The sequence below is a fragment of the Meriones unguiculatus genome, chromosome 2 (assembly GCF_030254825.1).
Source record: "Meriones unguiculatus strain TT.TT164.6M chromosome 2, Bangor_MerUng_6.1, whole genome shotgun sequence".
Classification (NCBI taxonomy): domain Eukaryota; kingdom Metazoa; phylum Chordata; class Mammalia; order Rodentia; family Muridae; genus Meriones; species Meriones unguiculatus.
Window position 1 is genome coordinate 144,060,464 of NC_083350.1, and position 27,560 is coordinate 144,088,023.

Here is a 27,560-nt window from a genome sequence, read left to right on the forward strand (position 1 = left end):
AAGATAATCATCAATTTTACCTGGCTGTGAAACCCTGTGATGTATGGTAGCAACTGGCCTGGCAAGATATTGCTCACTGGTACAACAGTGTCTCAAACATCATGGGAGTGACCAACTCCTTTCTGATCAGATTTAAGTACTGTTGAACAATGTAAAACCCATACATGCCACCATTATTGGTCCAAGAACCTGTGGCTAGACAGGTCCTGGGTGCTTGGGGAGAACCTACTGATATTTTCTGGTAGACACCATGCTAAACCGACTTCTAATGACTTACCATTATATCCATAAGTTAATACATCTCCTCAACCCTCATGGGAAAGCTTTCTCTTTGCTATAGATTGTGATTTAACTGTCCAAGGTTCAGGGAATAAGAGCCTGTACAATGCTCAGTCCTGAGTGGCACATTTATACTGCAACCTCTCCTCCAAGGCTAAGGGATCATTGCAGAAGGGGCATAAAGACTGTAAAAGCAAGAGGAGGTGAATGAATTTTTCAGACAGAGTAGCCAGCTGCACAGCTGAATTGACAGTGTTTATGACAGTACACCCAAGCTTGGTGTAAGCAAGCTCAAGCCAGAAGAAGTATCAACATGGCAATGGGAAGTGGACATGAAGGTCTACCACTATCAGAGAAACTTTTGAAATTGGTAGCTGTTAAAAGAGAGACAGTTTTCTTTAAGATTGTTCCCACTGATAAATTTACTAATTCTACATTCATGAAAACATGGGCACTAAAATTGGACTTGATGAATGAATAAAAGGGGAAGTGCTTACAAAGTTGAGTGGGTAAGGAAGAGGACAGTGGATTTGGAAGAAGTTGAAAGAGGGGTGAATATAGTAAAAACTAAGAAATTCTCAAAGAATTAATAAAAATAAAAAGAAAGTAGGCAAATAGTGGTAACTAAAAAACGTCATCCTGAGTGAGGTATCCCAGGAGCAGAAAGACACACACGGTATATACTCACTTATAAGTGGACATTAGACATATAATACAGGATAAACATACTAAAATCTATATACCTAAAGAAGCTAAGCAAGGAGGAGGACCCTGAGTAAGACATCAATCCTCACTCAGAAAGGCATACAAGATGGACATCAGAAGAGGGAGAAAACAGGGAACAGGACAGGAGCTTACCACAGAGGGCCTTTGAAAGACTCTACCCAGCAGGGTATCATAGCAGATGCTGAGGCTCATAGCCAAACTTTGGGCAGAGTGCAGGGAATCTTATGAAAGAAGTGGGAAATAGTAAAATCTGGAGAGGACAGGAGCTCCACAAGAAGAGCAACAGAACCAAAAATTCTGGGCACAGGGGTCTTTTCTGAGACTGATACTCCAAACAAGGACTATGTGTGGAGATAACCTAGAATCCCTGCACAGATATAGCCCATGGCAGCTCAGTGCCCAAGAGGGTTTCCTAGTAATGGGAACAGGAACTGTCTCTGACATGAACTCAGGGGCTGGCTCTTTGATCACCTCCCCCTGAGTGGGGAGCAGCCTTACCACGCCACAGAGGAAGACAATGCAGCCAGTCCTGATGAGACCTGATAGACTAGGATCAGAGAGAAGGGGAGGAAGACCTCCCCTATTAGTGAACTTGAGGAGGGGCATAGGAGAAAAAGAGGGAGGGAGGGCAGGATTGGGAGGAGATGAAGGAGGAACTACAGCTGGGATACAAAGTGAATAAATTGTAATTAATAAAAAATAAGTAAATGTAAAAAATGAAAAATAAATAAATAAATTTAAATTAAAAAAGAAAGAACTTCTTGTATTCCTCTACAGTAGTGTTTTAAGTCAGCTAGAAGAATAAAATAGAGAAAGAAATTAAAAGGGACAAATATAGGAAAGATATAAAATTAATTTTATTTTAGGATGATATGATTCTATACAGAAGAGAACTTAAATATCCTATCCAAAAACTCTTGGCTTGATAAATACTTCTGCAAAGTAGGGCAAAATTCAACATCAAATCACCAGGGGTTTATGTTGTTGTTTTGTTTGATTTGGTTTACCAATTTCAGAGTTTCCAAGAAAGAAATCAGGAAAAAGTATCATTTATAATAATCTCAAAAAATCACGGAATAAACATAGCCAAGGAAGTGAAATATCAGCATGGCAATAGGAGGTGGACATGAAGTTCCACCCTATCAGACCAATTATTGCAACTGATAGCTTTTGAGAGAAAGAGAGAGAGATTAAAGATTGTTGCCAGTGATAGATCCATTATACTCTACATTCATGAAAACAGAGGCACTAAAATTGGACTTGATGGATAAGTCAAAGGAGAAGAGCACACAAAGTTGAGTGGGTAAAAAAGAGGACTGGAAAGTTTACAGTGAAGTTTAAAACAGCAAAGGAAGCAACTAACAAAGAAAATAAAAAATGAAAAGGTGTCAGTGCTAATAGGACATCAATTAATACTGTGAATTTGGTCATGTTATGAGCCAAACCAATTACATCAAAATTCTAATGACATTTTTCAGTTAACTAGGAAAAAAAATAAGCACAAACTAAAATGCTTTACAAGGAAAAGCAAAGCGTTTCAAACCTTTCAGTTTTCAGCAGTCACTTCCTAAAGTAGCAAGCTAGTAATGTTCTATAGAAACTGAAAATCTACCATTTAATTACATCTGACAAATCAACTTCACAAATGAGTGTTGCTTGCAAATGAGAATTTTGGAACTTTTGAAAATTATAAAATTTCTCTTTTCTTTCTTCATGAGCATACATTGTTATAATGTTCACTCAATAGGCACAAGTTAGCTAAATAGCTTGGTATTACGTTGACACTGAAAAGAACTACACCGGAAATGGGAACAAACTGAAGGAAAGTGAAGAAGATAAAACCAACCTTGGTCTTGCAGTTTTCCATGGTCTCAACGGAATGCCAGAGGTTTGAGGTAGAAGCCATGTTTTCACCAGAGACACTTCTTGAAATAAAAAATTTATTACTTGGGTCTCTAGGACAAGTGGACTCCAGGACAGATCTTGCATCAACTGCACTGTATTGTAAAGCTCTGTTCTGTTTTCTCTCCAGGAGAAGTTTGGTCTTCACCTCTGCTAGCCTTTCATCTGTTCTATGAAGAGTGCAAAGACAAATTATTCATAGGTCACTTCCCTACCTTCATTTTAAAACAGTTAATGTATTTGCTCAACTTGTGTCAGAATGTATACAGTGTATCTAAGTATAGGATTAAAACTGTTCCAAAGCAGAGCGTGCATGCAGGGGAATTTCTAACTAGCAACCACTTCAAACAGTGTGGACAAGAGAGATGGCTCAACACTAACACAGCAGACGTCTGGAAAAGCCCTATGCAGAAGACTACCGATGCCACTAGAAACAAAAGCCAGGAGTAACTGTGAAATGGTGTGCACTTCAGCTTTCCTAGCTTCACTCACCATTCTACTTTGTGAGAATGTTGAAAAGAAGATCAAGAAAGTCATAAATATATGTAGTTAGTAAATCAATACAAGGATTTAAAGAACTATCCCTTAAAGGCATTCTTCTTCCACCACATCCACATTTCACCCATTTCCTGGAAGAAATTAAGCACGTGGCGCTGAAATAACTCAGAGGAATAACCTAGGCGAGAACAGGACAGCGGAGACACCTCTCGGGACAATACAGTCATTACACATTTGCCAGGACTTTAAAGGAGCCCTCCATCCCTTCTGACTTCTATTTAGCCCTGCACTGAATCTGAAATTACATTTTATAATTTTTCAGATTATACTTTCCTTAAGTCTTCATTGTTGTTGGGTTTTGGTTTTTGGTTTTTGAGACAGGATTTCTCTAGGTAGCCTTGGCTATCCTGGACTCACTTTATAGACCAGGTTGGCCTCAAATTCAGAGATCTGCCTGCCTCTGCCTCCCAGAGTGCAGGGATTACAGGCCTGTGCCACCTTGCCCGGCTTAAGTCTTATGCTGATGTTTTCTTGTGACAAAACTATGCTTTTAGGTACAATAGAAAACTCCAAAGGGCAGTCTCTGGCTAGGGACCCACAAGTGGTAATAGCAAAAGTCCTAATCAAGGAAAGTAATTTTGTGAGTGACTAGAATGTGCCCAGTGCAGCAGTGATAATATCCCATTACAGCTTCAGTTGTAACTTTCCAACCTTGTTCACGTGTTCTTCTTTGGTAACAAGGGGGTATGAAATACAAAGCTTTAGAAACATGCCAGGTTAACTGTAGGATAACATAAAGGACAAAAAGCCATATTGAAAGAATTGGAGGTATAGATTGACATCCATGAAGCTATTAAAAAGACTTAAAAAATGAGTCTATGCACAGGAGTGCAGGTGCTGGTAGGGCCTGAAACGGTGGATCCCCTGGAGCTGGAATCACAGGTGTTGTGAGCAGCCTGAGGTGAGCGCTGGGACCTCAACTTGGGTGCAGCAGGATGCACTTCTTAAGACACTGGAACCATCTCTCTGGCCCCTTCATGTAAGTTGTTCATTTCATTTTATTTTTCTAAAATTATACTCTTTTTTTTTCCCTTTGTAAGTTGGGGTTGGGCACTGCACATGCTAGACCAGCCCTCTGATTGGGCTCCAGTACAGCCTCCAAATCTACATTCTATAGCTACCTTTCACACCTCACCTATTACTGTAACCCATTTTACTAAAAATTGTGCACTAGGGACAAAATAGTGAGCTTGATTCATCTTCTGCGATGCTCTGACTTACTTGCTTAGTTTATTTGACAGTGATTTTCTAAGTTTGACTTCTTCTAGGTAGAGATGCTTATAGTTTTCCATTTCTATTTGGTTACAATCTACTTGACTTTTCATTTTCGAGAATTCCGACTCCAGGTCCCTTATTCTGAGCTCCATCTGGGTTCGCACTGAGGTGTTCTGTTTGTGTCTTAACTTCTCTAGCTTGTCTTCATAGGCTGCTTGTGTCTACGGCAAATTGAAAGCAAACAGTTTAAAAATAACTGTAGCCCAAGTAGTTATTATGCACCTGTTTCCTTTAGCTATTTCACAGCCACATTTAAATATGTAAAATGATGCTAAATTCCAAATATTGTTTATTAATGTGAATTACATCAAACTTGTACTTAAAATAGAATCATTCATTTATTTGTTACCCTTTTCATTTTGTTTGTGGTGCTCAGGGTTGAACATGTGTTTAGTACACTCCCCAGTGATGAGCTATGGCCTCAGGTCAATATTATTCTGTGTTCATACTCACATAATATGACAATCCACATGATAATATCAACCCAAAATTTAAAAATTGAACAAGGTAACTTAAGTACAATTCAAAGTGCAATTTTATTCTATATTTTTCTTTTTTTTCCTAAGTCATGTTTTATGCCAGCTAGTCTTTAAATACCAAATGATTCTCTAAGAAAAATAGTTTTGCAAGCTCAGTCTGCTTATGCTGATGAAACTATACCAAGGAAAACATGTATCACCTTCCTTGCAAAAGTTCTAATGTAACATTTTTACTCTCGGAGGGTTTTGTAGAATGGATTTTCATCAGGTGCTCCCCCCTCTCCTCCATTCAGCTCCTCCTACAACCAATTTCCAGTGGCCTTTTTTTTTTTTTAATTTGTAATGTATCAATTTGTGCTGTGCCTGTGCTCATGGGCGTGGGGTATCCGCTGGAGCACGGTTGACTTACCAGGAGCCACACCCTTTAAAAGAGAGAGTTCTCTTTCCCGGGAAGCCATAGATTTCGTGACTTCTCAGTTAGGAAAGGGAGTTTGTGATCCCCCTCCCACGCCAAATGTGGACCGGTTGGATCTTGTCCAGGTCTTCTGCTGGCTATCACATCTGCTGTGAGTTTGGGAGTACGGTGGTCTTGTGTCCAGAAGACACTGTTTCAATTTGGTCCTCCCTAACCTCTGGCCTTTCCCATAATTTCTTTTAATTACAAAACAGATCGCTACATGAAAAGTAGAAGGAACACATACAACACGTACAACCAAAATATTGCTTGCAGTGAAAAGCATTAAGACATATTGCATGTAATTAACCTGCAAAAATAGGTTGACTTGTTTCAATTTTTCTACTAAGTCCTGCTTTGTTTTCTCTTCAATTTCCCATTTATATTGTTCTATTTGACCACATTCTATCATGTTTTTTTCCATGTGACATTTCAGGTTCACGACTTCTTGTTCTAACTTCCTTTTATGCTTCTTTAATTTTTCACATTTCTTTTGTATGGTTTTCATAGATCGTAATTCCCGCTGCAGCAGCTGGTTTTCTTTATACAGACGTAGACATTTGGAAGATGCAGTCTCCAGTTTTGCAGTAAAATCATCACTCTGTAGACACAAAACAACATACTTTTGTGCTGAGGAGTGGGTTGAGAAGAGTCTAATAGAACACAAGTAACAAAATCTTACACAATTTTAATTGCCACAAAGGGTCTAATTGATTCTTACAATGTGGTTGTTAATTACCCAGAAAGTCAACAAGAACAAAAGTCACCAAGGATCACAAAACAACACAGTCTTTATTCTTATTATCCCTCATACAATAGTGTCATTGTTCTATAGCTTTATCTTAGCATGACGTCAACTCTTAGAAGAAAGCCTCTTAGGTATCTCTCTTCACTTTTAAAGAAGACATAGGGATATCCTATAGTGATTCATAGGCCCTACAAATAACTGGCTGCCAGCAGAAGTAAGTAAGGCATATAAAATAATACCCTAGTTAACGAATCTTATGACAAAAGATTCTAATGTCAATAATCCTTTTTCTGAACTTCAAATATTTGATAATATTTGAACTGAATTCTTAGATGCAGTAATTCTCAGAAAGCAATGATATCTCCCAGTATGAAGGTTGAAAGATATGATCCATATAATTTTTGAAGAAGAATGACCTAATTCAATAGCATGATATTGTAATTGTGAGGCAGCTCAAGCCATACTGTGAATCCAAATGGAGGCAGCCCTGCCAAAGTTGAGTCAAAATTCAGATTCTACTGTCAAACATGTGGATGAACAAGCTATGAGTTTAGGAGTACAGTTTATCTTGTGTCTAGAAGACACTGTTTCAATTTGGTCCTCACAGCCTAGTTTCAAGTCACTGAAGTTGATACTAAGTAAGCTGGCACCACTAAACCTTAAAGCACAGCTTATTTTAAAAAGGTTGGCTTTGATGCTTTGAAGTTTGAAGCGATTATGATACAAAGTGGCACAGATCTGAACCATAACACTGTGATAACTGTGGTCTTGTAATGGAATTTTAAGAATCTAGCAACCATGGTTTAAACCACTTAGTGGGAGCAACTTCTGCATTGTTCCAATTTGGTGTTCATATTTCAAACTTACAATGTTAAATTCTACAGGTGAAAGCATGAAAGAATTCTGTACTGCTTAGAAAATAGAGTTTTAATGTACATGATTATATCGACATACTGGACAACATCTTTTCCCCCCTAATATTGGACAGTTAAGCGTTTGGCTAATGATCACAGATGAATATGAAAACTTTGTTTCTAAAATCTAAAGATCAAACCTCTGGGGGAAAATGTTTATATAGTGGCTCATTCCTGATGAGATACATAAGGTTATAAGAAATTCATGGTCAAAATCCTGCTGAAAAGTCTTAGATAAAAATAGACAACCCAAATTCTAGATCAAATAATTACTCTGTTATGATTTTTAAAGCTGCTCTAAAATCCAGAGATCCAAACACTTAGAATTCACAGTTTAGGCTCGCCGTGTAGCTCCATGCTAAGATGCTTGCTTTGTACCTGTACGTGCCAGGTTCCATCCCAGTGTCACAAAAATCATAATAGCAATAACAGCCACATTAATAAAAACTGTATTTCTTTTGTGTATTGTACCTAAATTTCACACATTATTTACAAAATAATCCGGTAATAGCAACATTATTCACAATAATGAAAGCACAGAAGAGACCCTCCATGTTCTTTGGTGGGGGAGTAGCTAAAAATGTAGGCCATAATTTTGGTTTTAGACTCTTACAACATTTTTATTTAAAATATACTACCCAGTACATTTTAGTTTACATTAAAGTTTTTAAATTTCATTAAAATTAAAATTTATGTTATCATTAATTTTATGAATTCAGCAAGCTTCTACAAAGAGGACTATCTGTGTTACTAATATAATTGTATATGTTTGTATGAACGTAAGTATCTTCACCAATGAAAATGCCCTACTACCTAAAATATTTCTAATATTGGAGAAATAAAACTTTCTTTTTATTATCACAAGAAAGAATAACTTACCAAAATTTCACTTAGTAGATTTTTCTTTAACTGGTCAATTTTCTCTGCTTGCTTTCTTGCTGTAGCTTTTAACTTGCAATTTTCAAGTCCAAGTCTATAACGTACATTTTAAAATAGTTACTCTCACACACCAGTTTTAAAAACAACACGCAAGTTATCAACAAATATCTGAAATAATATATTCTTAAAAATAAAAAAATAAAATAAAAATGTATCATTTCTATCTGTATTTTATGGATAATAATGCAAATTTATAAAATGTGCAAAAATTACTATACGCCTGAAATGTAGCCCAAGCCTAAATTGTGGATTTCAAGTGAATCAAGACGAAATCTCATAAGTTGTCATGGCTGGTGTAATTTTCATACCACACACTTTGCTTTGTAAATACTCAAGTCATTTTGCATGTTGTGTACTTTTGCATGCAGTCTTGCATCTTCTTAGCGCATTGTGCAGGCTTTATGTTTTGGTCCAGGGCTTCCTGCAACTAAAACAAAGGAAAAACCCTTTACTAATAATCTGGTATAAATACAGCCATTCTGGGTTTTGTGCTAAAATTTCAGTGGATACAGTCATCCTTCACCTAAAGACTATGTATAACTACATTTTTGTTGTTGTTGTTGTTGCAAGTAAAAATTAGCTAAATTACAGACACATCCAAAAGTATTCCTTACACAAAACAGAGAGTTTATGATTTACAAAGCCTGAAAAACTCTATAAGTCCTTTAAAAAGTTTGTTGTTGTGTTTTGAGACAGGATTTCCTCTGTGTAGCCTGGCTGTCCTGGAACTCATTCCGTAGGATACTTGAACGAGGACTGAAAAAATTACTGTTTTTAATTTATGTGTTATCATATTTGTCACTGTCTGTGTCACAATGATAGACTACACTATGGAAATCATGAGGAGGATTCATTTTGGCTCACTCATGGTTTGAGGAGCACATTCCTTCATGATGTGTAAGGTATGTGGTGCTTACAGCTGTGGGGAAGGGGCCTGAGGTAGCTGACCAAGTAGCAGAGGGAAATGCTAACATTTCATCTTTCTATACTAGGTCTTGGGAGGTGGGGCTTGATCTCGTGTGAGCCTTGTGCTTGCAGTCACTGCCTCTGTGACTTCATGCTTGCAATGGCCCTGTCGTGTCTGGCAAATAGTGTTTTGCTGCAGATGCCTATTACCTGGGCTCTTACAGTCTTTCTGTCCCCCTTTCTGCAATGAATTCTGAACCTTTAGAGATAGGAGTGTGAAGTAGATGTCCCGTTTAGAGGTGAGCACGCCACCATCTCCTACACTCTGTGCGTTGACTGGTTGAACAACTGTATTAATTGCCACCATCTACTAAAAGAGAAACTCCACTTACAATATTCTAAGGCTTCTTTGGCCCCAAGCTACCAACACTCCCATATTCTCCAAGCAAACCAGTTTCAATGGCCCAACCACATGACCGGGTTTATAAAGCCCCACATTTTGGTACCAATTTTCAGTGCTAGTTTCTCTCTTTGCTGTCCAGAGTGACTCAAGAGAAGAGAAATTTTTTCTCAGTTTCCCGGTGGGGAAGGAGGCATGGCAGCGAAGGTTTGCCACACGGTGGAAAGAACCTGGCGCACAGCTTTGTGTGTCTCTAATCTCAGGAAGAGAGATAAGAAAGAAAGGCATGCTAGCCTACATGCCTCAAGACCTCCCTCCCTGGAACCCAGTTCCTTCATCTAGGCCTCACTACCTTAAGGTTTCCCAGCTCAACCCACAACAGACCAGACACTCAAACATGTGAGCTTGAGGGAGACAGTTTGCATTCAAGCCATAACTACACTAAGAACAACAAAACTGGTACAACAGAGAGAAGATATTCTCTGTGGTGAAAATTTAAACTGTTGTGTTCCCAAGACAACCTCAAGTTGTCATATGAAATGTTCCTGTGTATAGAAATGACTGCCACTATTCCAATGACAGTGGTAATTTGAATGTCACATTCAGAAATGCACAGAAGTCTAACTGCTGAATCTGAAGCCCAGACTCAATAGTTACTAGCTACGTGGTCCCAAGTAAGTTCTTTTCCATGTCTATGTCTTCTCTGTAAGATGAAGACAATAATATTATGTGCTTCATTGGATGATTGGGAAGTTTAATGTGTACATAAAGAACTTACATAGGCTCATAGTATTATCATTAGCATTATTAGTATACGTTAAGTTTTATTAAAACTTGATCTTCTAGGTACGTGGCATGCCAATGGAAGAAATAATCTATGTGACGTGGACTGAATCATTCCTTCCTTCCAGAGAGTGCAAGAAATGGTGACTGTGAGTCCCAGGATATATTCTTAATACCCCATGAAGCCATTAATATCACTAACTGCTGGAACCTTTGTCCACTTATCATTAGTTGCAATCCATTTGTTCTCAGGACTCCTTGGTGGGCAGTGATGATGTGGCACAGTGCCAATGTTTCCTTTTGGGTTAAGTGGTCTGCAAGGTGCGTGAACATCAGAAGTAAGCTAGAGCCAATGCCTGAAAATATTGGACTGTAATGTGAAATCAAGATTCCTGAATCAATTCGTTCCCAGTCACTGCAAGTGCTGGGATGCTTTAGCATGTGCTCTGATGAATACTGAAGATTATATGGAGTGATGGCATATCAGAAAAGCTGTATCCAGGGCATTTTAGTTGGCAAATTTCTATATGTCCATCAATCCCATCTCCAATTTTATAGTAAGGAATGATGGCAGGTCTCATTCCTTATCCGTAGTGAGAAAAATGTGATACAGTTCTTCACCATTAAAGTGAGTGCTGTTAGTTTTGTATTTAATTTCTTAGCGTATTTAGAATGAGAGCCTTATTATGTCAGTGTCTTAAGTAAACTATTGCTGTGGAATGAAGGATATCGTTTTATCCTTTTTTTTTCTTTTCTTTATTAGCATAGTTTCACTGTGTGTAGCAGTGAGTTTCAAAAAATACACTTTCATCAGTATATATCATGCTTGTTGACCTTATTTAACTCCAGCCAACACTGTCATTTTCTGTTTTTCTCTTTATCTTTTAGGCTAGGCTAATCCCTCCCTTTTCCCAATGGTCTGTCACTTTCATAGCATTCATATACACCACACAAATATATAAGTTTGCTCTTCTTTGCAGCATAATAAAATTCCACTGTGTATACAAACCAATTTTTCTTTATCCACTCCTCTGTTGAATAATGCCACAATAAATATGGCTGTGCAAGCATCTGTGTAGTATGCTGACTTAGATTTGAAGAGTTACTCTTATCCTAACAACTGTTAAGCACACATATTTATCATTTATTTAACAATATGAGACATGTAGCCTTGTATAGCACCTTATGCCAGGAATTCAAGCATTTGGGAGGATAAGGCAGGAGACTCATCAGAATTCCAGGCTTACTCAGTCTATATATTGAGTTCTAGGTTTATCTATCTGGCTGCAGCATTAGACCCTGTCCACCCAAGCAAGCAAACAAACAAACAGAATAAGCCAACAAGAGCAAAGAGGAAGAGAGAAAGAGAGAGAGAGAGAGAGAGAAGGCTAAACCAGCCCAGGTAACTGAGAATAAAGTTCAGCAGTAGGGAGATATTCTATTATATACCAGTACGTCACAAATGAGAGTTCATGGCAGTATTTTCAGTAACAGCCAGTGTGGGTGGCTTGAGTGAGAATGGCTCACATATTTAAGAGGCTGGTCCCCAGTTATTTGGAAAACATTAGGAGAAATGCTATTCGCAGTCTCTACCCCATCTCCCTCTTTTTCTCTCCCCCCTCAATGCCTTCTGCTTATGGATAAAGATGTTAAGTTCTCAGCTACTATTTCGGTGCCAAGTCTGCTGCTATGCTCCCACCAGCATGGTCATGGACTCACCCTCTGAAACTGTGAGCCCTGATAAAGTTTTCTTTTTAGTAAATTGCCTTGGTCATAGTGTTTCTTCACGGTTAAAAAAGAAGTAACTAACATAGCCGTCAGGCAGAACCTTGACGTCTGTCAGCCGAAAATGGGTAATTAGAACAGATGCACAATTACCGGAAGGGAAATGTGCTCACACTTGATATAACACATCACAGTATGTTAAGAGAAAAAAGCCACAGAAAAAGGACTACATATCTCGGGGCTCCATTTGCCAGAACAAAGAAATGAAAGAGATGAGGAACAGGTTGGTGGGTTTCCAGCACAGAAGAGGAGGGAGGCGCTGGTCACTGAGCGTTCCCCAGGTAAGAGTTTATGGTTTCTTTTCCAAGTTGTGACGGTGTTCTAAAATTGCCTGTGGTGGTGAAAGTGGTTGTGAAGCATGCTAGAGCACGTTACCAAACAGTGGGATTCTATACATTAAATGTATGACCTATATGATATGTCTGTGCTATCTAAATAAAGTTGCTTTTTTAAACTCCAGTGACAGATCTAGATAATTTTCTTTTTTATTTACTTTGGATGTAAGTACTACACTTGTTCCCAATATTTCTGTGCTTTAAAAAGTGTAACAGTACCTTTTATTTGCCGGATTATATGTCTCTGAGGATTACTGCCTACATCTGCTACAGTAAATCAAGTCCTGGAAACTTCTAGCCTCCATACAATCTAATCTAGGCCTAGAATGTTTCCAGATTCTGAGACTTACTGCTGAATAAGATTACCCTTTTTAAGTCCTTTCTTTTTTTCCTCTTTTCTTTATTACAGTGTATTCACTTTGTATCCCAGATGTAGCCCTCTCTCTCATCCCCTCCCAATCCTGCCCTCTCTTCCTCTTCTCCCATGCCCCTCAGTCCACTGATAGGGGAGGTCCTCTTACCCTTCCATTTGACCCTAGCCTATCAGTTCTCAACAGGACTGGCTGCACTGTCTTCCTCTGTAGCCTGGTAAGGCTGTCCGCCCACCTCAGGGGGAGGCGATCAAAGAGCCAGCCACTGAGTTCAACAGAGACAGTCCCTGTTCCCCTTACTGGGGTACCCACTTGGAGACTGAGTTGCCATGGGCTACATCTGTGCAGGGGTTCTCGGTTATCTCCATGCATGGTCCTTGGTTGGAGTAGCAGTCTCAGAAAAGACCCCTGGGCCCAGATTTTTTTATTCTGTTGCTCTCCTTGTGGAGCTCCTGTCCTCTCCAGGTCTTTTTTGAATTATGGCTGAATGATTTAATGCAACTGTTCTGGCTCAAAACTCATGTTCAAGATTACTAATTCATACTGTCTTCTATCAGCTTCTGACTACAGGAGAACTCATCATTGTTGTCAAAAGCTCTTTGTACTGAAATAAAGAATTGGAGCAAACTGCTTCTCTTCTGGAAAGGGAGGGAGTGACATCTAAAATACGATCTCTGCTTGTTGTGCTTTTCCTCTTTACAAAATGTTGGAATGAATAAGCTAATCCCTCCATTAACAGATCAAGAGGGAAAAGTCACAGTCCCAAAGCAGATGGTACTTTGTTACTAGCAAGGCTTCTGTGACCACAGAAAGATGAATTCTCGTGAGAAATACTAAAAATCTTTCTTCAGATGAGGCCACTGTCAAGTCATTACTCTATGCTGTCTGAAACCGGACTTGAGTGAGCATTTGGATAAGGCCGCTGAGAATGCCATCACTATGCTGTAACAAATGGACTTGAGTTAATAATACTTTATCCAGGTTGCCAAAAAACAAAAACAAACAAACAAACAAAAAACAAAACTATTCCCACACCAAAGTATGTACATTAAGTATATCCACATAGGGTTTTTTAAAAATGCTCTGTACTTTTCATGAATCCTTTAAGTCTCATTAAAACACCATGTACACATACAAATACATATATAGAGATTTGAAAGTGACTAAAGAAAATACCTGAGAACTAATTTTTTCCTGTGCCATTTCTAGTTCCTTTTGTTTGTGAAGGTGCTTTGCCAGAATCTCATCCTGTAAGATTCTGGCATTCTGCTCTTGCAAAAGCTGCCTCTCAGTGCCATGCCGTTCCTCTAAAACCTAGAGATACATTTAGAGACATTTTTACTCCTATACCACGTGGTAGGATAAGTGGAGAAGGAGTCTAAAACAATATTAAGAAACAAACGTTGGAAAAATGTTCAAAAAGCATATAAAACCCATAATAATCTGACTCCCACATTAATTACTCAAAATTTAATTGGACAAATTATGGCTGTCTTTTCAACAACAAAACCCAAAACTTGGTGCCAGGAATATACAGTGCTTGCATGAGGCCCTTGATTCCATTCTGAACATATTGTAAGATTAGGAATTATGGCACATTCCTGTGAGTCAAGAATTTAAAAGGAAGAGGAAGGAAGATTAAAAGTCATGGTGTTTGAATGGGTTTGGCCCCCACAGACTCATGTGTTTAAATGCTTGGCCCACAGGGAATGGCACTATTTTTTATTAATTAATTTATTTTTTTATTAATTACAATTTATTCACTTTGTATCCCAGCTATAGCCCCTTCCCTCTGCCCCTCCCAATCCCACCTTCCCTCTCTCTTCTTCTTCCTTACCCTTCCCCCAGTCCACTGATAGGGGAGGTCCTCCTCACCTTCCATCTGACCCTAGTCTATCAGGTCTCATCAGGACTGGCTGCATTATTTTCCTCTGTGGCCTGGTAAGGCTGTTCCCCCCTCAGGGGGAGGTGATCAAGGAGCCAGCCACTGAGTTCATGTCTGAGACAGCTAAGAGGTATGGCCTTGTTGGAGGAAGTGTGTCACTGTGAAAAGGGGCTTTGAGTCCTCCTATGCTCAGTCTCTACCCAATGCAAAAGACAGTCTCCTCTTGGCTGTCTTTGGGACTCTCAGCTTCTCCAGCCCCATGTCTGCTTGCATACTGCCATGCTTCCCACCATTATGATATAACTAAAACTCTAAGCCAGCCCTAATTAAATTTTTTCCTTGGTTGGCCTGGTCTTTGGCCAACAATGAAACTCTAAATAAGACAGGAGCTCAAGGTCATTTAAGGGCACATGATTAGTTCAAGAATGGCAGCCTCAAGTAAGATACTTGAGGAGGACACTGGATGAAGAAAGGTGCAAGCTGAACTTTGAGACGACCCAATGGAGGGCCTTGGCTTCTAGTACTTCATAAAATAGTCATCTAAGTCATAGATGAGTAGCATTGTTTTGTCACTCTTGATACCTTCTGGTGTTTGCTCGCCGATTGCTGATGTGTGGGACTTTTCTGGGAATGGTGACACAGCTCTGTGTAATGCTGTAGTAGACTCTACTGTTCTCCTCCTTGCTCCTTCTGTCCCTCTGCTTCTGCAGATGGATCTCAAAGAGCACTTTCATCCAGAATGTCATTGCAAACTCTTGAACCAACTCCAAGAGCCTCCTGCTTCCTAAGAGTTCCCTCTGTCTTGGACTAACATTCCTCCCACTGCCCCCTCCCCCGCCTAGACTCTGCCCTCCTCAGCATGAAGCAGCTAATGCCATCATTGGCCCTTCTCTGCCAATAGTTGGTGTCAAGCTCTAAAGAGCAGGGAAATGAAGGAGGCTTGAAGGGACTAAATAGACAAGGGAAACAGAAGTATGCTCTCCAAGATGGAAGGAAGCCTCTTTTCATGGAAGATACTGTGAGGAGAAGCAGTGGTAAGGCATTGGAGAGGATATCAAGGTAAGACAAATGGGGAGGAGAAAGGGGAAGACTTAGAGACCCTACAGACTATCCAACCCAGTGTCTATTTTGCAGAATCCCAATGTTTAGACCCCTTTATCCCAAGGGGTTGATTTTTTTCTTTTTTGCTTTCCCCGTTGCCTGATCATTTGTTTTTCTTACATGCTTGGTTTTTCATTAATCCCAGGAAATGAGCTTGCCAATTCCTTAGATGACTACCAGTGCTCTCATGAGATTATTATTATTTATTGTCTTTTTTCCCAGAGCTGAGGACCAAACCCAGGGCCTTGTGCTTGCTAGGCAGCACCCTACCACTGAGCTAAATCCCCAACCCTGACGCTTTTATTATTTAAAACCTAGATAATATAGTTAGTCACGTACCATATAAGAACATACAGTGGTCCTGAAATGAGACAGGTGCTAACTGACCTTTGGTAGTGAGGGCAGGACCCATGGTGGATCAACAGGGTCATGAAATGTGTGACACCCTTCCTGATCAGATGAATAGGTCTTGGGTAGAGCCAAGACAGCATGCACAGAGTATATAAACTTCTTATCTGGGCCCATGATGTACACACAAAAAAATGACTAATCCCTGTAGATCATACCTCAGGATCCATGGAATTCTCTCCATAAAACTCATAAAAGGCAAGGGCAACCCAAATGATCAGGGTAACAAGGGCATTTTTTTTTGGAGCCTATCCTACTCTTGTGAATTCATTTTCAATTTTTTTAAATGAATCTGTATTTCCTTATCTTCTTTTTGCCCACATTCCTTTATTCTTTGTAAACATGAAACAATGAAATTGGAAACTACTAGCTCAGGTGGCTTTGGACACAACTGAGTTGACATGACCTAGGTCTCCTTAGTAAGTTTAAAGAAAGAACCAAGAAAGTCTTCATTCCATTCAAGGAAGCCATAAGAATAAGATTACATTGCCTGTGTGATGAGTTAGATGTGCTATGCTTATGTGAGTGCACACTCTTAATGATTGCAGGATCAATATGCCAAGCATATTTCTCAAATCATATTCTCACATGTAGGTAATGTGATTTTATATTTTTATATTCAATATATTCAAAGGGATAAACAATATTGATAAAATAAAAGCAAAATATAAATTTAAATGTATGACTAACTTACCTTGTTAAGATTATTTCTCACAGTCTTCAATTCCATATCTAGTTCTCTAACATAGATTTCAAGTTTTTGTTTCATTTTAACTTCTTTATTATATTGCTCCTCTTTTTCTTTTAGCTGCTCCTTAACTTTTTCATAAACCCAGTCAGCATTTTTTCTCTTCTCCTCTTCTTGTTTTAAAGCAAATCTATAGTTTAAAATGCTTATGTTAGGAATAAATTTTGTTAGAAAATGTTTGCTTGCCTGTTTCATAATATACTTATTATTCTAAAATTTATATGTTCTAGAGTGTTTAACCCTCCTCTGAAGCACTCTTACTGTTGCCCCTTCTGATCTTTTCTGCCATTTTCAGACATCACCTCAAGACTAGACAGGGAGAATGTCAAGTTGCACACCAACAAAGGCAGATAACTGTCACCTTGATCCTACTTGTCATGAATACACACTGACATACACTCAAAATCTTACAGAAGTTAAAGAAACCAGAGAGAAACCTAAATCAAGCATTCTGTTTCCTATAGCACAGTAAAAGGTGGAAATGCTTTCTGTCTTTGTCAGTCTTTTCCCAATGCACAACCCAGAATATATGGCCCCTCTGAACAACTTTCTGTGGGTCATAAGAAGGACGGGCACTGTGGGACGAGCCAGTTGTTACTGGACTCCTCAGCAAATCTTCTGTGTAACGTAAACCATTGAATTTTGTTTTATGCAAAAGCAAATGCCTTCTACACATACACTATATCAATAAAGCGCATGTCCTGTTAAAGCTCACCAAGAAGCTGGCTCTGGAGATGAATTTGGCCTTCCTACTTCAGACACAAGCATGTTTGTCTCAGTCTGTTCTCCTAAATCCCTATCCGGGGTCAGGCTGTCCCCTGACTCTGTGATTTGGTGAAAAAAAGGAGAAAAACAAAACAGCCTGAGAGTAAAGGTCCTATGTCCTTCAGAACAACTAAGAAGTAAACATTCATATAGTAAGTAACAACATTTAATTACTTAATTAAGTAAACCCACAGGAGAGACAAAGTGGCAAAAAAGACTACTGAGATAAACTCACAAGTCCCTCCGTGCTGCCTATACCACCCCAACTCTATATCTAAACCTACTCTATTCTGGCGAGTATCCTACTCTATCCTAGTACTTGTTTTTCACATTCTGCTAGATAAAACCCAGATCCTACAGTCAGTACCTTAATCATATCTGGTGGTCCATGCCTGGTAGTCATGACTTCTGGGCTTCTACAGTTTCCCCAATCACACAGCCTGATCTAGTCCCACCACTTCCTCCTAAATGTTTCAGCCAACATCCAGGCTTCTGCCAAGATCCACCCTACCACCATCCGCCCACTGGAACTTTTGTGCAGCCTTCACAACCCCATTCCATATCCATACTACCCATGCCCTCTTCTAGGGTCCATCCTGGTGAGTACCCCTGACCTCGCATCCACACTTTTCTATAACCTACTAGGTCTTAGCCTTGGTCCCATGGCAAATGCATCAACCTAGTCTAGCCTTTCCTGCCTTCACTGCAAAGGAGCTCTAGGCTTGGTCCAGTGTCCTCTCTCCCTGTCTGCCATACAATAGGACTCTCCTAGGTCATAACCACCCTTCCCCCTCAAACCTATCCCCCCCCATACTCCCAGCTTTGACTAAGAAGTACATCCTATGTTCCAGCCAAGTCCGCTCTGCCCACCTGACTGCCACTTCCAATCTCGACAGCCAGCTGGCTCCAGTATCTTCCCTCTCCTTAACACTGCTCCACTCACACAAACTTAAAACTAACAAAGGAACTCTATATACCCAGATCTCACCTTAGGAATACCAACCATATGAAAGATCAAGACAGTATCTTCTCTCCAAAACCTCCTAATCCTGTAGAAATGCTTGCCAATGAGGATTACTTAGATGAACTCCAGGACCCAGAAATTAAAAGAACAATCATAAACCTCAGAGAATTCAAGAAGTTTAAAGAAAACACAAAAAAACAGCTCAGTGAAATCAAGGAGAAAGAGCTTAAGGAGAATTAATGCCCTAGTGATGCCCAAGAAAATACAAGCATAAAACTGATAGAAATAAAACTGATAGAAATAATAAGAGCAATCCAAGGCTTAAAAAAAAGAATTAAATAAAGAGATAAAAACAAAGATAAGGACTCAATCTGAAATGAAGATGGAATTGAAAAGCCTAATAACTCAACTAGAAAACTCAAAGGAAAGCCTTGCAAGTAGAATGAATCAAGCAGAACAAAGCATATCATGTCTGGAAGATAAAGTAATAGAACTAATAGAACTAGACAAAATTATCGGTGAACATGAAAACATTTAGAAACACAGAAAAGGAACAGAGAGGAAATGTGGGGCGTCACTTTTAAAAACCTTTAAATTATAGGAAGAGCTGAGGGAGAAGAATCCCAAGTCAATGAATCCCAAGACCAGATCCTCAACAAGATCATAGAAGAAAATGTACCCAAACTAAAAAAAAAAAAAAAAAAAAAAAAAGGCACACCTATACAAATACAAGAAGCGCATGGAACACCAAATAGACAAAACCAGAAAGAAATTTTCTACACATAGCATAGTTAAAACACTAACAAAGAGTGTACTGAAAAGTACAAGAGAAAAAATTCAAGTCACATATATATGAAATGTCATCAGAATAACAGCTAATTTCTCAGTAAAAATGTTGAAAGCCAAAAGAGTCTGGAGCAACTTATACCAAGTCCTAAAAAAATCAAGGACAGCAAACCTAGACTAATATAGCATCAAAACTATCTACCATGACTACAGGGGAAAGAGAAAAACTTTCCACAACATAAATAGCCTTTAAAATTTATATTCAACAAACCAAACCTGAAGAAAACACAGGAAACAGTATTTTGGGCTGATGAGAATGAGCATAGAAAAGAGCTGAGAGAAACACAAAGCCATAATTACTAAAATTAAAAATACCGCTGAGAACACAAAATTAACAACAGGACCGCAGCTAACACACACATTTCAACAACTTGAAATATCAATGTCCTCAATTCTCCAATCAAAAGACACAGACTGAATGTGTGGATCAGGAAACAAAACCCACCTACCTGCTGCCTATAAGAAACATCTTTTTAAAACAAAAAATAATGCTTCATTTTCCCCTTTTTTATTATTATTTTTATTAATTATAGTTTATTCACTTTGTATCCCAGCTGTAGCCCCTCCCTCTTCCCCTCCCAGCCCCACCCTTTTTGCCCCTTCTCCACCCATGCTCCTCCCCCAGTCCACTGATAGGTGAGGTCCTCCTCCCCTTCCATCTGACCCTAGCCCATCAGTTCTCTTCAGGACTGACTGCACTGTCTTCCTCTGTGGCCTGGTAAGGCTGCAAGAGATCAGCACCATCAAGGAGAAAGAAATCCCCTATGCTGCAATGGGACAATAGGAATGATGCCCTGAGGGCAAAATTCCACTCTTTGGAGACTCCATCTTGTGAAGCCTCAAGCTCATCTAAAGACAGAACACCTAAGCAGAAGAGATTCCCTGATCCTTGAAAGCAACTGCCCAGGAAAGTGTATTCCCAGAGTTGCCACCCAAAAGCTGTTGTCCTAGGCAGGAAAATACTGCATCTCAAGCAGGGGCAGCAGCATCCCTGTGATGCTTGTTTTCCACACATGAAAGATAAAGAATTGAGGGGTTCATCATGTCTAGAGAGCAGCTGAGGAATAAGGATTTTCTCAGAAACTGGGTCAGAAGCCATTAGTATGATATTTTGGCTTTATTCTGCCTAAGTTCTAAGTCTATAAGAGGGTCTGGAAGAAGGAAGCTTTTGCTCTTTGCCTGCTTGCTCTATCCTTGCTAACAAGTTCATTCCTTCGCTGTCATTAAGAGCCTACTTCCTTGGTATTCCACTATGTACTAAAGACCAGCTGAGACATCCAGCCTTGTAAAATGAGCAACTACTGGATTCTTGGACTTTGCATTCACAGCCAGCTATTGTTTGTATTAATCAGACCACAGCCTGTGGCAGACACAAAGGCCTCCAGGAAAGCCACTTTATAAACATGTGAGGGAGAGGGCTAGGTTTCGATGGAGACGTCAGGATAGTGGCTATTCTACAGTCATGGAATGAGCACCAAGAACAGCTGTGGCACAGCAGACGAGAGGTGGCAGTGGAGCTGGAGAAGTGGAATGCCCACACTATGGAGCCCAGTTGATTACATCATGAGCCCCAGGTACCAGACAGGGAGCTGCAGGATTTGATGTTTGCCACACTGGAGTTTGGTTTTGGCTTGGTGTCACTGTTCATTGTTACGCCTTGGATCTGCCATTTTGGAATGGGACCGATCATTTCATGCCGTATGTTGAAGGTCTTTAGCTTGTTCTTCATCTGTAAGAGCTGACAGTTAAGAGTCTTGGAACCTTCAGTCTTGGAACCGTTGGTACCTTTGGAGACTTGATCTTGAATTGAATTCATTTTATAAGATGATCATGACTATTACGGTGTTTTGTTTTGTTTTGTTTTTTAATGTCAAATTGCTACAAAGTAAGATTGCCTGAGCAGGGAGTCTGAATTAAATACATAACTGTCCTAATTGCCTTAACTGATGAGGTCAGCCCCTCTCTGATTATGGACGGCACCTTCTGGTAACAGCCTAGATAAGAAAGAGTATGGCAGAAGAAAGACATGGTGGCTACTCTTGGTTGTCAACTTGACTACATATGGAATGAACTAAAACCCCAAAATGGAGGGTACACTTGTAGGGGATTTCTACTTAAGATTTATTTCTAATCTGACTCTTTGAGCTAGCAAGACATCTCTCTAACCCAGTTCTTTAGTTCAAATCTAGCCGGGCACGCCCTCCGCTGGAAGACTGTCTAAGGACATAGAAGAAGGAAGCTTGCTCTTTGCCCGTTTGCTCTCGCCTTGCTGGCAACTCCATTACTTTGCTTCTATTAGTGCCCACATCTTCAGCATTCCAGCACTTATTCGTTTTAATTGTATTTATTTTGTGTCTGCGTGGGCTCATGTGCTTTAGTATGTGTGTGGAATTCAGAGGATAATTCTCATTAGTCCTCTTTTTCCTCATGCAAGTTCCAGTTCTAGGGACTGAAATCTCTACTCACTTCCTCAAACTGAAATCTACTGAAATCTAAATAACTGGACAGATCAAATTATAATAATTGAGAAATCCAAGAAAAATCTTTTCTAAAAGAAAAGTAGCCACTCCTCATAAAAACATAAATACAAACTCAAACTGGATAAAAAAAAATTAAAATTAAAAGATTAAAAAATTTCAAATACCCTGAACAGCAAATAAAATATTTCTGTTGGACTTCTGACCTGGAGAAGCAGCTAAGGTACCTTTTGTGCCAAAGTGTACCTGGCTCCCAGGTTCTCCCAGCATCTGTTGGCCCCTACCTGATTCAAGGATGGCTGGCGTACCTTGTTCTCTACCTTAAACTCCCTAGCTTAGGAGCAGGCTTCCCCTTCCCCTTCACTATATATTCTAGACATTTTGGGTTCCCTCTCTCTCTTCTCTCCCTCTCCACTCTCTTTCCGCATCTCCTTCTTCTCTTTTCTCTCTGAGCACATCTTTCTCTGCTTCTCTCACCCTCCACCTGCATGGTGGCTGAAAGCTGCTTCCAAAAAGCCTGCATTTACATACTTTAACTTGTCTTGCAAGTTAATGCTCATATCATTGCTTCAAGCATGTTTATCATATTATATATTATATTTTATAGATTATAAATAACTGTAGACACAAGAAAATATATAATTAATCTAAATTAAATTTAAATTTTTTAGTTTAAATTCCTGTTTCTCTCATCTGCCTTTACTTCTTAGGGACATACTTGTTCTTGATTTTAACTTTGGGTATGATACTTTTATTTTATGTCACGTATACATATTATGTTAAATGCAGAAGATGAAGAAGAAAAACCAATCAGAATCACGATGGCTAGATAATGTGAACCAGGGATTTTCTTTTTTAATGGCTTTACCAACTCTCCACCCCCCATTTTCTCTTGATTCAGCCTCATCTATAACAGATCCTAGGAATGAACCTTCCTGGTATAGTGGAACATAAAACAACATTTGTCTCTTTTAGCACAAAATGCGCTATTGCCCAAAGACAAACTATGACCTGAATCCCCCTCCCAAAGCACCACATCTGACTGACTTATTAAAAAAGTCTCTGATTGTGGAGAGCTGGAAGGTTGCAGACCCCAGTTGGCATAGGCTATCTTCTGATTCCTTAGCAGCCACCGATTATCCCTCTGTTTGTTTGAGCTAACGTCCCTGGGAGTATTGGGTAAGCTCCTTTTCAAAAGAAACCAGTAGATTTTGAGCCAAAGCCTAAGAATGTTATCAGCTAGCATCTGTGGTCTATCACAGATACTTCTCTGCTTTACATAATCTGGCTACTTGGTGTCCCCACCAACGTATTTTTGAAATATCTTCATTTATGACTTTCTCTTTAAAATACTATTGAAAGTCCACACAATAATGACCACATTGGTATGTGGGCCATGGCTACTTACATTTGGCTCCAGAATCAACTATTATTTTCTTTGAGGTGATTGTTGATTTAGTGTCAATGCCAAACTTTCATATTCAATAACACTACGAAAGCTGCTGCTGCTTTTTCTTCTTCCCCATCCTCCCCTTCCTTCTCACCTTCTTTTCCCCTGTTCCTTCTCTTCCCCACCCTCTGCAATAATGTTTCCCTGTGTATCTCAAACTGCATTTGGTCTTGAATTTGAGATTCACTTTGCTCTGCTTCACAAGGGCTGGGATTACACACAGCACTACAACCCCCTGGGTAGTCATGGAGATAAAAGTTGGACCTTACAGATGCTAGGCCAGGGCTCTATCAAAAAGCCATATCCTGTCACCCTCGGACATTTTAAATTGAGAGGTCATACCTTAGTTTGTACAGTTCTTGTTCCTGTTCTAGTCTTTCATGTCCTGCTTCTGATAGCTTCTTCTGTAGTCCATTACCTTCACTTTCCATTGCTTCCAATTTTCTTCTAAGTACTTTGCACTGATTATTTTTAAGTTGTATTAGTCTTTTATATGAATGAACTGCATCTTGGATTTTTAATAGGCTATTAGAATCTGAATCAGGGAGAAATCAATATGGAATTAAAATTTGTGAGTACTTTTTGTATATGAATGACTGTGCTTTGTCACATTCCTTCATTCTTATACTGAACACACACGCACACACACAGGCATGAGTCAGCTGAATGAGAAAAGTCATCTTTACAGCCACATAGCACAATAAGATAACTATGCTTAACATTAACCAAATATTTCAAAATAGCTAATAGAGACAATTTCAATGTTCTGAGGGCAAATCAATGACAAATATGTGAGGTTATAGATATATAAAAACTATGTTTTGGTAATTATATATTGTGCATATGTATTAGCCTCAGAAATATAAGTAAACATACTTTCCCAAGTTTTAGTTAGAATAAATGCTTGTTTACAAAGCAAACATCATTTTATCAAAATATCTAAAATACAGATAAAACTTCTAAGATATAGAAAGCTCCACAAACACGATTATGCATATAGATATACACACATATATCACACATATAATGCACAAAGATATGAAAACATAAAATGTTACCCATGAAAGTAAATGTAACCTATTGCTTAGTGGTTTGAAGATTTACTAAGGGGTTAATGCTTGACAGGGCATGCTAATGATTACCAGGGCCGCAAATTTTATTTTTAATTGACAAGCTGATTCTAAAATTCACATCTACATCAATGGCTACAGATTTAAGGAGTCTATTCAAAGGCTTATGTTTTGAATCTTTACCATCACACAATAGCAAACACAAAAATCAACCAACCAAAAAAACCCCATATGAAATGCAAAAGATCTAGAATATAAAAATTATCCTGAAAAATAGCAAGAACAGGGTTGATCTAAATATAATAAATATATAGTAATTAAAACAGTGCTGATCTTAGCATAAAGAAAGCCAAATAAGTAAGTTACAATCAAAAGAATCTACTGGAACAAGTTGAACATTTTTTTAAAGCTACTTTGGTGGGCACAATGAGAGCACTGGGGAGAAAGCATGGACTTTCCAATATGTGGATCAAGAACGACTGGATATCCACAACCACAAAATGAACCTGGCACACATCCTATCCTACATATAAAAAAACTCAAAATGGACCTAAAACTATAAGACTTCTAGACAAAGACTGGGATAGATGCACATTTGTTAGGTATGACCCCAAATCAAAATCCATAACTGAACAAAACAAACAAACAAACAAAAAACTCTTGCTCTTCAAAATACATTACTAGGGCTGGAGAGATGGCTCAGCGGTTAAGAGGATTGACTGCTCTTCCAGAGGATGCAGGTTCAATTCCCAGCACCCACACAAAGGCTCACAATTGTAAGTTCAAGACCTGACACCCTCACCCAGACATACATGCAGGCAAAACACCAATGCAATGCACATAAAATAAGAATAAATAAATTATTAAAAATACAATCTTAAGGTTGAGGATTTACCTTAGTGTTAGAATGCTTGCCTAGAACGCGTAGGGCCCTCAACTCATTCCGCAGCACAAAAGAAAAGACAGTACTTAAAAAGGTCATCTTAAAAGAATACACAGACAACCCAGAATGTGGATTGGGGAAAGCCCTATCAAACACCGCAAGTGATAAAGGGATGCTATCTGCATCATATATAACAAACTTAAAATCAAACAAATCAACAATCTTATTTTTCATTGGCAAAAGAATGGAGATGACAGTTTCTCAAAGAAAACATACAAATGATAACAAGCATGTGGAGAAATGCTGAATATTATTGCTGATATGTGTTATATGCGTTACAGTCCATGGAAAAATTAAAAACAGCTGACCATGTCTAGGCTTGAGAAGAAAGGGAATGGGAGAAGGTGCAAACATGGAAACAGTTTTGTGAGCTCTCAGTGATTACAAAGGGGGGAAGGAAAGAGTGCTGTAAGCGCTAGATGTGTTACAATCTTGCTATGTTGACTAAACATGTATTTAACAGATATGTCAAAGCTTTTCAAGTGGTACACTTCACATATGTACAGTTCATTGCATACAAAAAACACCTTAGTAAAACTACAGAAAACAAAGGCTCCATTACAAGAACAAACTTCTAAGGCAGAGGATGGACACAGAGACAGGCAATATAAATGAAATTACAGAGACAGCTGTGTCTGAAGCAAGGCGTTAACATGATTGTATCTTAATTGTTAACGATACGTGATTGGGGTTATGAAGTCGACCATGGTCTCAAGAGATGGGTGGGGTTAGCAGAGAAACAATTCAAAGGCATCCCAAGGTGTTCCAGGTAGAGGCAAAGACAGCCTGACCCAATCATGCTCAAGACTGTGGCTTTAAAAAGACAGGGTGTGCCACGCACACTGAGGAAAACACGATAGGAATAGTAACATTTCTGGCTAAGCGTGTATGATGCTCTTTCTCCTTACATGTAGAGCATGTTTGTGACACGGCACTAAGACAGCTCGGTGCTCCGGGACACACTGCTAAGCAGTTTGCACAGCCACCACTGCTCCGACACAGTGGCCTTACCTTTGCATTCCAGGCTAAGGCGTTCAATTAGCTTCAGTACAGCTTCGTAGTTAGGGCAAGGAGAGCGGCCGTGCTCTGAGGCTGTTTCAGATGACTGAGTTAAGTCGATAAAATCTTCCATAGCCTTCCGGGTTCCTTCTTGACCTTTAAAATAAGTCACATTGATTCAAAGTGTACTTTAATATTTTTACCACATGCTATTGGTACAGAAGAGGCAAATGTTCATCCTCTTACAGAATTAGAAGCACAGCGATTTCTGAAAAGAACTGATGTTTTCATCAGAAGAAAACTACCCATGAGCCAATGTTCCTCAATTTCATTTTAAAAGTTAAATGTCTTCACATAACAAGAGATTCTCTATTTTTACCTCATCTTTTAAAATGTACCGTTTAGTATCACTGTATTAGTGTATATTAATAGTACAAAATGAAGGGGTTCATTATGACATTTCCATACATGCATATATATATATGTCCACTTTACATTATTTTAAGATTTCTTTATTCATGTATCTTATGTATATGAGTACTCTGTTTTCATGCACACCAGAAGAGGGGATCAGATTTCATCACAGATGGATGTGAGCCACCATGTGGTTGCTGGGAATTGAACTCAGGACCTTCGGAAGAGCAGTCAAGTGCTGTTAACCACCAAGCCATCTCTCCAACCCCACCCCCATGCTCTCTTGCCCTCTCTCCCTTTTCATCTTTGCCCTCCACATCACTGGAAGCTTCTCTTTATTTTAAAAATGCATCATTTTGCATTTTATATATTTTTTAAATTCTTTATTAATTACACTTTATTCACTTTGTAACCCGCTCCTCCTGTCCCAATCCCTCCCTTCCTCCACCCTCTGCATGCATGCCCCTCCCCAAGTCCACTGATAGGGGAGGTCTTCTTTTCCTTCCTTCTGATCCTAGTCAATTAGGTCTCATCAGGAGTGGCTGCACTGTCATCTTCTGTGGCCTGGGAATGTTGCTTCCCCCTCATGGGGAGGTATTTAAAGAGCAGGCAATCAGTTCATGTCAGAGACAGTCC

General features: G+C 39.2%; 1 protein-coding gene across 1 annotated transcript; it reads right to left on the reverse strand.

The window, feature by feature from the left end:
- Positions 1-389: 389 nt before the first annotated feature.
- Positions 390-26,643, reverse strand: LOC110546366 (ankyrin repeat domain-containing protein 26-like). Its single transcript, XM_060378628.1, has 10 exons — positions 26,523-26,643; positions 23,841-24,033; positions 16,943-17,126; positions 14,031-14,168; positions 8,631-8,701; positions 8,215-8,308; positions 5,984-6,274; positions 4,687-4,901; positions 2,852-3,077; positions 390-464 (listed from the first exon to the last, which is right to left on the reverse strand). Exons 1-10 carry the CDS (start codon positions 26,641-26,643, stop codon positions 390-392), a joined length of 1,608 nt encoding a protein of 535 aa, XP_060234611.1.
- Positions 26,644-27,560: the final 917 nt, after the last annotated feature.

Coding starts and splice junctions, on each gene's coding strand:
- LOC110546366 (XM_060378628.1), bottom strand. CDS start 26,643: ATGGAAGATTTTATCGACTTAACTCAGTCATCTGAAACAGCCTCAGAG. Junction 14,169..16,942: donor TGAGAAATAATCTTAACAAG/GTAAGTTAGTCA, acceptor ATGTATCTCTAG/GTTTTAGAGGAACGGCATGG. Junction 3,078..4,686: donor CTGTCAAATAAACTAAGCAA/GTAAGTCAGAGC, acceptor CACTCTTCATAG/AACAGATGAAAGGCTAGCAG.